We start from the raw sequence: 13,072 nt of genomic DNA on the forward strand, positions 1-13,072 counted from the left end.
AATAATATAAAATTCTACTACATTAAAGTAAATAATTAAATGAAAATAAAAATATGACCTTACGCCATAATTTTTTTTCTAATTAAGTCGACGATGCGTGAAAACTGAACAAATAATGTACCAAAAATAGTCCAGTACATTATTTAAGCCCTCAAGCTAGCTGCAACTGGATCGACAGTCACCTGGTTTCAAGTGGTTGCCGAAGCCAACAGAAGTTAACTACTACGCCAATCATCATCCACCTTGTTACATGTGCTCTATGTCTCAATTGTACACACATTTAAACTATTTAGAAAAGTTTTGATTAATGAAGATTTCACTAAATCTAAGTTAAAAAAACACGTGTGGCACTCGGGAACTGCCGCGGTAAAGCTATTGCATAGAATTTTTTATCAACTTATGCAATTGTAATTAGACCGTAATAATTTAATGTTAAAACAATAATAAAATAAGACCACGCTATATTTATAAACATTAACAAAAGCAAAACATTAACTGTCCCCTTCACACTCATAAGATAGACCACGCGAGAGAGAGATGGGCAGACTTTTCATGATTCGCATGCAGTGCGACGTCACGCCGCGCGCTTATTCACAAACACTACACAAGCGCAACGTGAGAATGTATTGAACGCGAGCTACATGGTAGGAGTGGGGGGTGTTAGGTTTTATTTTCGTTACGGAATTTATTGATTCAGTCAGCTATTACGATGGAATAATAGCGTCCACTGAATCCTCCTAAACTTTCTCGGAGCATTCTCCGTGCAAAAAGAAACAGAAGATCTCACTCTGTTGAAGTAGTTAACACTTTTTTAACGTTTTATTGACTTACCTATTCATTGGTGGTAGGACCTCTTGTGAGTCCGCACGGATAGGTACCAACCACCACTCCACCCATTTCTGCCGTGGAGCAGCAATGCGTTTCGATTTAAAAGGCCGTTGTAACTCTACTGAGACCTTAGAACTTTTAACTCAAGGTGGATGGCGTATTTACGTTGTAGATGTTTATGAGCTCCAGTGACCACTTAACATCAGGTGGCCTGTGAGCTCATCCACCCATCAAACCAATAAATAAATAAAATACTTCATTGTGTCGACAAATTTGTTTTTGTACCTTTGGTTCAAGCATTCTTGGTGGATTTCCATACTTGATAATTCAACATTAATGAATAGTTTAATCAAAAATCAAATAAATTATTTGATATACCTTTGATAACTATTTAAGTTTATTCATTACGAATTCATTCATGTTCAGTTATTCAAGTTCATAAAGTTCATGCACAACTACAGGTACGAGGTACAGACGGAGCCTTTCGTGAGCGTTATGATACGTCTTTCTCCAAACGACACTTAAAAGAACCCTCAGCGTTTCATATGTAATGATTTTGAAAACAAGCTGATGGTTATTAGCGATGGTCACAACACACCAGTATATTATAATTCAATGTCGGACGCAGCTCCCAATTGTGAGCAACAACTTATTACGAACTTCTTAATAGAAAAAAAAAACGGAGCCGCTACCTTAAGTAAACATGAATTAATCTACTCCTTTTAGGCCTTGATCATTGCGTTTATTATTTTCATTTTAGAATTTTTGACGTTTCAAAAACTTTAACTATTGTTGTTTTGATATTATCTAACGAATGCTGATATGTTTATTGTGGAAAATGACTTCACATTATTAATTCATTATATCGATCAAAACTTTTAAATTACAACTGAAATACTTCTTCCTTCAACTTTTCAAAGCTCCAGAAAAATCGGCAAATAGTACATTATGATACGAAAGAAAGTTCCAGGCATTGAATGAGCCACCATGATAACAACTTATAAAATGTTTACTGGCATTTAATACGATTCCTGTATACATAGTATTTGGGTATTTCAAAAAATGGTATATCAAGCATTGTCTAGCTTGTAATATAGAGGTACTTCGACAAAGCCACGCGACATGATAACCCACTTACATATTTCGACGAGCAAATTAACTCATACACACAACCCACTGAGTTTCTCGCCGGATCTTCTCAGTGGATCGCGATTTTGATCCGGTAGTAGATTCTACCAAGCACTGCTCTTCTCGTGGCATATGCAAGCGTACTGTTCGCTTACGCGGCCCGCATTATCTTGAAACCCCTTCAGGTTATTCAATCCCGAGGACAGCCGTCAGAGCACCATGGTTCCTCAGGAACGTGGATCTCCACGATGACCTGGAACTTGACTCAGTCAGTAAGTATCTACAGTCGTCATCATTGCGCCACTTTGAGAAGACGGCACGACATGATAACCCGCTTGTCGTAGCCGCTGGAAACTACATACCCGATCCTGTAGACCGAATGGTAAATAGTCCTCGTCGCTCAAAACACGTCATTACGGATCCTCCCGATCCATTAACGGTGCTTTTAGGCACCACAAGCACCGGTCACCGTCCCTCGTCGAACTTGTCGCTTGCGACGAAGAGCTCGACGAGCGAATTAACCCATATTTCGGTAGTGGATTCTGCGAAGCACTGCTCTTGCTAGGGTCAGTGTTAGCATCACTCCGGTTTGAGCTTCGTGAGCTCACCTCCTAGTTAAGGTTACGCTGAAATAGTCACTCAAGGCTATCAGCTTAGCTGCTCTTCCTATAGCTAGTGTTAGAAAACTCTTTCAAGTTGAGTGCGTTAGCTCACGTATTGATCGGCGCGTAGCTGGAATAGCCCCTGAAGCTACCAGCGCTACTCAAAACGAAATAATGCCCGCCACAACTTTGTCTATAAACGTGCTTATAAAGAACTCATGTACTAATCATTAGCCAATTGAAGCACCAACGCTTCTAATGCCAATGCTTACGAGTCCATAATGATGTTTTGTTTTTTTTTCGTTTTTTTTTGTTAATCTCAAGTGGGTATACAAAAAAAGCGAAGTTCTTAAAATTACCCATTCCTGAAATTCTTAGTCATTTAGTCTTGCTTTAAGCGCAATACTTGGAACACATTTTGTCTAACTGTGTTGTGTCGAAGGGACTGTCACTGCAGCCAGTTATGCTAGGCACGTAAAAACCTTATAAATTTCTATTTATATAAATGGGCCCTATTTTGTTTTGTGTAGTTGAAACACAAAACATATATTAGTTAAAATGCTTTTCCGTGTTAGAGTGGCAATTTTTAGATTTAGGATACTGTCCTTCAGATCAATTCGGGTGTTAAATTATTATTAATTAATATTATTATTTTTGAGAGAAACTATGGGATGTCAGCAACAGTACCGATGGTTTTTCATTGGTTTTTTTTATTGCATAGATGGGTGGAGCTCACGAGCTCACGGCCCGCCTGGTGTTAAGTTGTTGCCGGAGCCCATAGATATCTACAACGTAAATGCGCCACCTACCTTCAGAAGTTGTAAGGTCTCATTTTTAACAGTACAACGGCTGCCCCGCCCTTCAAACCGAAACGCATTACTGCTTCACGGCAGAAATAGGCAAGGTGGTGGTACCTACCCGTGCGGACTCACAAGACGTCCTACCACCAGTAATTACGCAAATTACGCACTTAACACCAGGTGGGCTGTGAGCTCGTCTACCCATCTAAGCAATAAAAAAAAGGTACTAAATTATAGCTGGGAACCATAAAACAACGAGGATTGTGCTTTGAGACCAGATACAGTTTTCACTTCTATTCATATAGATCCAACCCCTATTAGGACAAAGACAGATGTCGCAACGATATTTTAAAATTTCGCCTTTAAAAACACCCTATACTTCAATTATATGAATTAAAATTAAAGTCTATAAGCAAATTAACGTGCATAATTAAAAATAATTGACTATTAATAAGGAGCTAACGATATAAAATGTCAAAGATCAATATAAACTTGCGTTGCTGGTGAAAATTGTTTATAATTCTTTTATGAGGGCATCAGACAAGTGCCCCTGTAACTGATAGGTACGTATTTTAAAATAGGTACGTATTTTTACATTTTTTTTTATCGTAAAAATAATGGACCTAATTTTTTTTTTTTTAAATTGAAGTTAATTCATTTATTGACATGAAGCTATAACCGACCTAAGAAAAAGAAGAAAGAGCATGTGAAGATATAAATTTAAGCATTTGTGTAATTCGTGTGCTTATTATACCTTGACGTATTTATTACATTAACATAATCTTAAAAATATGCCAATCTACACAATTGCCTAAGCAAGCTGATAATATTAGTTTTTTTTTTTCATTAAAACCTTAATAAATCTATTAATACGTAAACACACTAAAGCCTTAATATTAAACTAAAATCATAATTTTATCCCCTTTTAGTGAAATGACGAGCTTGGTGGATGAGACCGAGGGATATCACGTTAATTCTCGCGTGATATTTTATCCTCTACTTGGACTTACCACAGCAATATGGATTCTATACAGATGGCAACAGAACTCACATATGCACAAACTTGCTGAATTGTTACCTGGACCGGCACCAATTCCAATTTTCGGAAATGCTTTGACTCTGATGAGGAAAAATCCCCACGGTAGGTACAGTACGTTATTATTATATGTGAGGCCATTAACAAGTTTAGCAAAACTTTATTTTTAATCTACATCATACACCTCTTCAACTGTTTTCACAAATACATCCTGAAATTCTATAGGTATGGAGTAATTAGTGCATACATATGTGCTACCTAATTAAGGGCTTCATAAATAAAACCAACTATATATTTAGAAGTATTTTCCAAATAATTTCAAGTTTCTCGTTTGTTCTAGAATTAGTCAACCTCGCTCTGGGCTATGCGCAAACATTTGGCAACGTCATCCGCGTTTGGTTGGGCTCCAAGTTGATCGTTTTTCTAGCTGACGCTGATGATATTGAAATAATCCTTAACAGCCATGTCCATATTGATAAAGCTACCGAGTACAGGTTCTTTAAGCCATGGCTTGGTGAAGGACTTCTTATCAGTTCAGGTATGTAAGAGTGGTATTTAGTATGTAGTTAGAATTTTATTTTTATTTTTATTACTGGTGGTGGGACCTCTTGTGAGTCCGCCTATTTCTGCCGTGAAGCAGTAATGTGTTGCGGCTTGAATGGCGGGAAGCCGTTGTAACTATACTTGAGACCTCAGAACTTATATCTCAAGGTGGCTGGCGCATTTACGTCGTAGATGCTTATGGGCTCTCGTAACCACTTAACACCAGGCGGGCTGTGAGCTTGTCCACCCATCTAAGCAATAAAAAAAGAAAGAAAAAAACAATACAATGAATAGTCATCGCCTGACCGTGGGAAACAGAATGCATTTAATTACTACAGGAATAGTTTTGAATAATTGAAGGAGATAGCGTGATACGAGTACTGTCTCATTATGTAACTTTTTTTAAAAGTCCCTTTCAAAAACCACAGGTTTCATAAAATCTGTGTCAGTTGGTCAGTCGACTACTGATGATCACTACTTTAATAATACAATTATAAAGTGCGCCAGTTTATGACTATCACCTAAAAATTGGTACGAGATTTCTTCTCTGTTAAATGTGTAAGGCCGAGAATTGTCGCAAAGTATTTTAGAAATTTATTTATCGGAGCTATAAAATTTTTCGATCAGTTTTTATTCTTAATAATTAATAAAAATTCTGCAATAAATCTACGAAATATTATTTTGGAAGCAACATTACATGCACAACGAAACATTATTTTAGGTCCAAAATGGCGTTCACACAGAAAAATGATCGCTCCGACATTTCATATAAACATTCTTAAGTCATTTGTTGGAATCTTCAACCAAAATAGTAACAACGTGGTAGAGAAGTTGAAATCTGAAGTCGGAAAAACATTTGACGTACATGATTACATGAGTGGTACCACAGTTGATATTTTATTAGGTAAGTCAAAACGTATATTCTGAGGTTTTTAAACGGTTTTATTTTAGCTCGACCCGTACGGAATATATTTGTTTATTTATTTGGGTCAAAATTAGAAATTGAAATTTAAGCACCTTCCCGTTGTCAGATTGATCTGAAATTTGGTATACACATTTAATTTACATGACAATACAATATAATAAAATCAATAACATTATAAATCTAAGATGGCCGCCGATACAAAATGGCGGATTACATATTTGTCCTCAAACCCCCTCAATATGGGTATCAAATGACAGGGCTACACTAGTAAAACACGATGATTATGTCATAATTTAAAATTCAAGATGGACGACGTTCCAATATGGCGGACTAGGTTTTTTTTGAAGGTATTAGACAAGATTGGCAAAAATAATTAGCGGTAAAGCATATTGTTATACCGCACATGTTTAGCGACTACCGTGAGTTTGTTCGCCCAATTAGACAATAAAACATCTATTATATTTGTTCAATCATAATTTTTTCAACTGTTAAATGCCAATTAGGAAGGCAGCAGCTTTGCTCTGCCCCTGGCATTGTTGATGTCCATGAGCGTCGGTAACTTACCATTAGGTGGGCCGTAAGCTTGTCTGCATACAAAGGCGACAAAAAATAATTATGGAGCTCAGGTTAATTTTGGTATTAAACTATAATTGAAGCCTATAGACATCATAATGTGGATGACGATGTCTACCTTGATACATGAGGGTGCAGTATCAATTTAATTGACATAGTTGATCCACTACAACTACGGACAGATGATAAGCAAATATATAGTTTCGAACTGACTCGTGGTCGCCGAGCCCATAAATATCCTCGGGCGCTACATCTACACATTTAATGTATAATGTTGGTTACAGAAACGGCAATGGGAATTTCAAGAAAGACTCAGGATGAATCAGGCTTTGATTATGCAATGGCTGTGATGAAGTAAGTACGCTGTGAAGAAAGTATTTTAAATTTATCAGTAAACCAAATTTGGATGCAGAACATTTACGATTCAAGCATCGTGATGATCGGAAAAATATAAATTCAAACTAGGGCTGATTCTGCCGCAAAGCAAGGTATTGCGATTTATGGAGTAGGATGAACTTTACACCGATGCAATTAAGACTTTGACATCGTGTCGCAACAAATTAGACGCCACCATCCACACAATTGTGTCCGTGGGCTCCGATGACCATTTATTTAGTAGGGTCGGTCAGAATTCCTTTAACCATAAGAAGAGAGTATCTTACGAAACGTACGAAATACGATACGAAAATTACGAAACAATGGTATAAGACGAAATAAAAGGTTAAACCAATTAAACACCAATTTTTGTAGAAATAACTACCTAATTTAAATTAGTAACCGACCCCAATGCTTGTTTGTCTCAATTTCTGGATTTTCATAATTAATTAGTTCGAGAATATTCAATAATCAGTGACAATGAAAATAATTAAAAAATTAACACACAATAATAGAAATGTAAAAATCATGCATCATTAATTTAAATGAAATCAGTTACGAGTGTTATATTTATTTCAGAATGTGCGATATCATCCACCAGAGGCACTACAAATTTTGGATGCGATCCGAGATTGTTTTCAAGTTGACTTCGTTCTTTAAACAACAAAAAAAACTTTTGGGCATTATTCACGGACTTACTAACAAAGTGCGTTTGTCTAGTTAATACTAAAATTTTAACTTTTGATGTGAAACATCTATAGCCGTACGTAAAACCGATTTCTGGCGTGGCGACGCATGACGTGGCGACGCGTGTATACTCCGTAGTGTATACAGTGTGGTTTACTACAGTACACATAACCTGTGTTTTACTTGAAAACAAATGATTTTTTCGTAATATTTTATTTTATCATTATGACATATTTAGTTCCTATTACAATCTGTTCTTTTCTGCATATTACTTTTACAAAATAATGTCGATGTTTCACATCTGCCAGGCGTCCCGTGACGGCTCCCTTTTTTTTTATATAGAATTACTTTGTCTAAAATATTGCATGTTCTTCTAACAATAATGAAATCGATCTAAAGCAGCATTTATTTGTGTTATCGTGTATATCTCGGATTTTTATTCAGTTTTCACAAATACACACGTATTCATTTAAAGCAATCTTAATTGAAATGAAATTGAAAATGGTTTGAAACTTCGGAAAGTTTTTTCATCCACCTGCTAAGCACGGGTTTCTGAGCAGTTGATATAAAGTACACCACGCAGGTGAAACAGCGGGACAAGTACTTTTAAAAAAAAATTAGCTAATCTAAAATCTATCCATATTAAGAAATAGCTTACTGAACTTAAATATTGTAATGTTTGTAGCCAATTATTATAAATTCCTATTAATTATTAATCATCATTATCTATCTTTCACGTTACACGCCCAGTACCTTCGAGTGATATAAGTTTATAATAATTTAATAATAATAATAATAATAATAATTTCCCAATAGCTACGATAGTTGTGAAGATTTATAAACCTAATTTCCTCCTCAAATTAAGGTCATCAAGAACAAGAAAGAAACGTACCTTGAAAATAAAGCTAAAGGTATCATACCGCCTACACTTGAAGAATTGACTCATCATTCTGGTGAAATTCTAGCAAATAATGCCAAAACACTTTCTGATACCGTTTTCAAAGGATATCGCGATGATCTTGATTTCAATGATGAAAACGATGTTGGTAAGAATTTTATAATAATTAAAAGTAACAACTTCATTGTTTTCTATTTACTGATTAAATAATTTACAACCAAACAAACTTTTCCAAAAAATTATGGATAATTTCAAATTTAAAGCCTACGCAATTAGTAATGATATCACATAAGAAAAAGTAAATTTTTTATTATGAATAATTTGATATAATTAATTCAACAGGTGAAAAGAAACGACTGGCATTTTTGGACCTGATGATCGAATCTTCACAAAATGGAACAAACAAGATATCTGATCATGAAATTAAGGAAGAAGTAGATACAATTATGTTTGAGGTAAATTCACATTTTAAAGTAACATTTAACGAAAGCTATTTAACATAAATATATTGGGTCTTTATATTCTTAGCTATGACAGACAACAAGCAATTTTTATAAGCTGAAGTTGAAACTGCTATTTGCCTTGAGACATAAAATTAAAAGCTTAATTGCATTTGAACAAAATTGATACCGGATAATGACCGCCCCAATGGGCATCGTCAATTACAGTAATTCCCCATGTAGCTACTGGTTTCGTGTAGGAACATTTAAAGTGGCAATTGTATCACGTATCTGTTAATTATATTACAATTGTAGTCAAAAATATTCTCTATAACTATTTAACAAAACCCACACTTTTTAATACTATATCTTTTTTTTTCTTGTTTTCCTACCTATGCTGATAGCCTTGAGAAGCTATTTCAGCTTCTCCTTGACGTGTAGGTGAACTCACGGGGTTCAAACCGGAGTGTTGCTAACACTGGCCCTAGCAATCTACCACCGGATCGGAAACGCGACCCACTGAGAAGATCCGGCGAGAAACTCAGTGGGCTATACTTTATCGAAATATAATCTCTGTGAGAAATTTAAAAACGTGCAAAACATTTTGTTTGTCAAACTAAAATGAACCATTATTTTTGTTCATAGCAGTTAGCGTAATGAGTTCATTATTGTGTATTTATTATTTTTGACAACAAAACAAGAGTTGTCGCTCATGATATCATTTCTCAGGGTCACGATACGACGGCAGCTGGTTCCAGTTTCGTTTTATGTCTTTTGGGCATCCATCAAGACGTTCAAGCGAGAGTTTATGACGAGCTTTACCAGATTTTTGGAGATTCCGATAGACCTGCAACATTCGCCGACACCTTAGAAATGAAATATTTGGAAAGAGTGATTCTTGAATCTTTGAGGCTGTATCCACCAGTGCCTGTTATTGCAAGGAAATTAAATCGTGATGTTACTATCTGTGAGTAATTAAACCTTTATTGTAGCTTTATTAAACACATGCACCGAAACGTATTTCAATATAACCTACTAGTAGCCCCTGAGCTGACACCTACGCTAACGCGTTTGTATCGCCTCTCGTATAGTATTAACAGAGTTCTGTCTTCATTGAAGACTGCCCATGTTCACTCTATCCCTAAGAAGGGTGACCGGTCGGACTCATCGAGTTATAGGCCTATCGCGATAACTTCCTTGCTTTCCAAAGTGATGGAGCGAATAATAAATACGCAACTTCTGAAGTATCTTGAGGATCGCCAGTTGATCAGTGACCGAAAGTAAGGTTTCCGTTACGGTCGCTCAGCTGGCGATCTTCTTGTATACCTTAATTACAGGTGGGCCGTAAGCCTTTATATAGCGATGGCATTCGACAGGGTCTGGCATAGCGCACTTCTATTTAAGTTACCATCTTACAGAGTCCCCGAGAGACTCTGCAAATGGATCGCTAGCTGTTTGGATCAGCTCAGTGCTCTCGGATATATCGGCTTCTATCGGATATAACTTGTGTCTGAAGTAGAGAACTCTCTGGAGTGAATTGAATTTGGTTCAATTCAACCCGTTGAAGACACAAGCTTGTGCGTTCACTGCGAAGAAGGACCCCTTTTTCATGGTGCCGCAATTCCAAGTATTCCAGCAACCTTTCAACAGTATTGGGATACTTGGGGTAGAATTTCGAGCGATGTCCAATTTCGGAGTCATTTGGAGGGCAAAGCCAAGCTGGAGTCAAAAATGCAAGGAGTCCTCAACAGAGCAAAGCGGTACATGATGCCTGGACAAAGAGTTTTGCTTTGCAAACCACAAGTCCGGCCTCGCGTGGAGTACTGCTCCCACCTCTGGGCCGGGGCTCCCAAATACCAGCTATTTCTATTTGACTCCATACAGAAGAGGGCTGTTCGGATTCTCAATAATCCCATTCTCACGGATCGCTTGGAACCTCTGGGTCTGCGGAGGGACTTCGGTTTCCTCTGTATTTTGTACCATATGTTCGACGGGAAGTGCTCTCTGGAATTGTTTAAGATGATACCATCATCTCGTTTTTACCACCGCACCGCCTGCCATCGGAGTAGACTACATCCATACTACCTGGAGCCACTGCATTCATCCACAGTGCATTTCCAGAGATATTTTTTGCCACGCACCATCGGGCTTTGGAATGAGTTCCTCTCCACAGTGTTTCCCGAGCGCTATAACATGTCTTTCTTTAAATGAGGCTTGTAGAGATTATTAAACGGTAGGCAGCGGCTTGGCTCTGCCCCTGGCATTGCTGACGTCCATGAGCAACCGTAACCATTCACCATCAGGAGAGCCGTATGCTCGTCTGCCTATACGGCAGTAAAAAATAATAATATTAATATTTACATAAATGTCTTCTTTATATGGGGTAAATGCTACCTACGGATATAACATACTTTGAAGTAAATGCTTTGGAACAAAACATTTAAAGCTAGTATTTGGTAATAGTCGTATGAGAAACGTTTAAGAAAAAAAAGAACTCGCCGTTAAAATTAGAAAGAAATGTTATAATAATATATCAAATCATTAATTATCGATAATCTTTTAGCTGTCTGTCTATTAAATGAACAAACTGGTTCAAAATAAAAAATTACATCTTACTAGTATTTCTGTCTGTAAATTATACTTTCATATTTAGATTTTTTTTACTATCATCTATGATTCGAGCTCGAAACTGACCAGATAAATTATATTATGAGTTGCCTTACGAAGCAACAATTATCTTGCTTTAATACTTTTTGAGATTTAGAGGGAAATTTGTTTTAGCTACCAAGAACTACGTGATCCCAGCGGGTACAACTGTTGTCATTGGAACGTTCAAGTTGCATCGTCAACCGAAATATTATAAAGACCCTGAAGTTTTCAACCCCGATAATTTCCTACCGGAGAACACTCAGAACAGACATTATTACAGCTATATACCATTCAGCGCTGGACCTAGGAGTTGTGTTGGTGAGTATCTGCAAGCGATAATAGTCTTGTAAAAATACTCTACATAGACAGAGACACGGCTCGACACACGATGCACCGGTGTTCGAATCTCAGGCGGGTACCAATTTTTCTAATGAAATACGTACCTACTCAACAGATGTTCACGATTGACTTCCACGGTGAAGGAATACCAAAGTGTAATAAAAATCAAACCCGCAAAATTATAATTTGCGTAATTACTGGTGGTAGGACCTCTTGTGAGTCCGCGCGGGTAGGTACCACCACCCTGTCTATTTTTGCCGTGAAGCAGTAATGCGTTTCGGATTGAAGGGCGCGGCAGCCGCTGTAACTATACTGAGACCTTAGAACTTATATCTCAAGGTAGGTGGCGCATTTACGTTGAAGATGTATATGAGCTGTGAGCTAGTCCACTCATCTAAGTAACAACAAAAAAAACATAGTCCATAGATCATACATCGAGTGTCATGCGCACAGTAATTCCCAAAAATGTCCTTTAATAGACATCATTTTCTTGTATATATATATATATATATATATATATATATAAATGAATTGCCGGTCTATAGTCTCGCTAAAACTAAAAAACGGCTGGTCCGATTTGGCTAATTTTGGTTTTGAATTAGTCGTGGAAGTCCAGAGAAGGTTTAAAATGTAGATAAATATGAAAATGCTCGGAATTAAATAAAAAAGCAATTTTGTTTTTCCTTTAACGTGTCTCCCGTCGGACGGATTCCTTTTTTTTAAGTTTATTTTATACAAAAATTTAGGTCTTTTATTTATCGATTGAGGCACTACGAAGTCTGCCGGGTCAGCTAGTTGTAAATATATATTTGTTACAGGTCGTAAATACGCTTTATTGAAGTTAAAAATCTTACTATCTACGATACTGAGAAATTTCAGAACTATTTCTGAAATACCTGAAAATGAGTTCAAGCTTCAAGGCGATATCATTTTGAAAAGAGCGGAAGGCTTCCAAATGAAGGTTGAACCTAGAAAACGAGTCCCAACGAACGTCGCCCGTTAAATCTGTGAATTCCAAAAACAATAATACTTTAGTAAGAATAATAGTGACTTATTCAATTATTTATTTAAATACACCGATTATTTATTATTATATTTATGTTGATTATTTTGTTTTAGTACATGAATTATAATTACAAGTCCAGTCTCTATAAATTAATAGTGACTAATTAATACTAAAGTATATGTAAAATCTTCTTCGACTTTACTAATGGTGTGGGACAAATGAAAACCGTTATATAATTTTGAA

At 36.5% G+C, this 13,072-nt stretch overlaps 1 protein-coding gene across 2 annotated transcripts; it reads left to right on the top strand.

Moving 5' to 3' along the window:
- Nucleotides 1-3,783: 3,783 nt before the first annotated feature.
- Nucleotides 3,784-13,072, top strand: LOC114245283 (cytochrome P450 4g15-like). Of its 2 annotated transcripts, none has more exons than XM_089732262.1 (11): nucleotides 3,784-3,921; nucleotides 4,288-4,499; nucleotides 4,735-4,932; nucleotides 5,659-5,841; nucleotides 6,720-6,789; nucleotides 7,390-7,516; nucleotides 8,363-8,543; nucleotides 8,738-8,850; nucleotides 9,565-9,802; nucleotides 11,617-11,802; nucleotides 12,642-13,072. In XM_089732262.1, exons 2-11 carry the CDS (start codon nucleotides 4,292-4,294, stop codon nucleotides 12,824-12,826), a joined length of 1,689 nt encoding a protein of 562 aa, XP_089588388.1. In that variant the 5' UTR covers nucleotides 3,784-3,921; nucleotides 4,288-4,291; the 3' UTR covers nucleotides 12,827-13,072. The 2 variants fall into 2 exon arrangements, with proteins under 2 accessions (XP_089588388.1, XP_089588387.1); XM_089732261.1 differs by having other exon boundaries at nucleotides 3,827-3,939.

The sequence above is a fragment of the Bombyx mandarina genome, chromosome 13 (genome assembly GCF_030267445.1).
Source record: "Bombyx mandarina strain Sakado chromosome 13, ASM3026744v2".
Classification (NCBI taxonomy): Eukaryota; Metazoa; Arthropoda; class Insecta; order Lepidoptera; family Bombycidae; genus Bombyx; species Bombyx mandarina.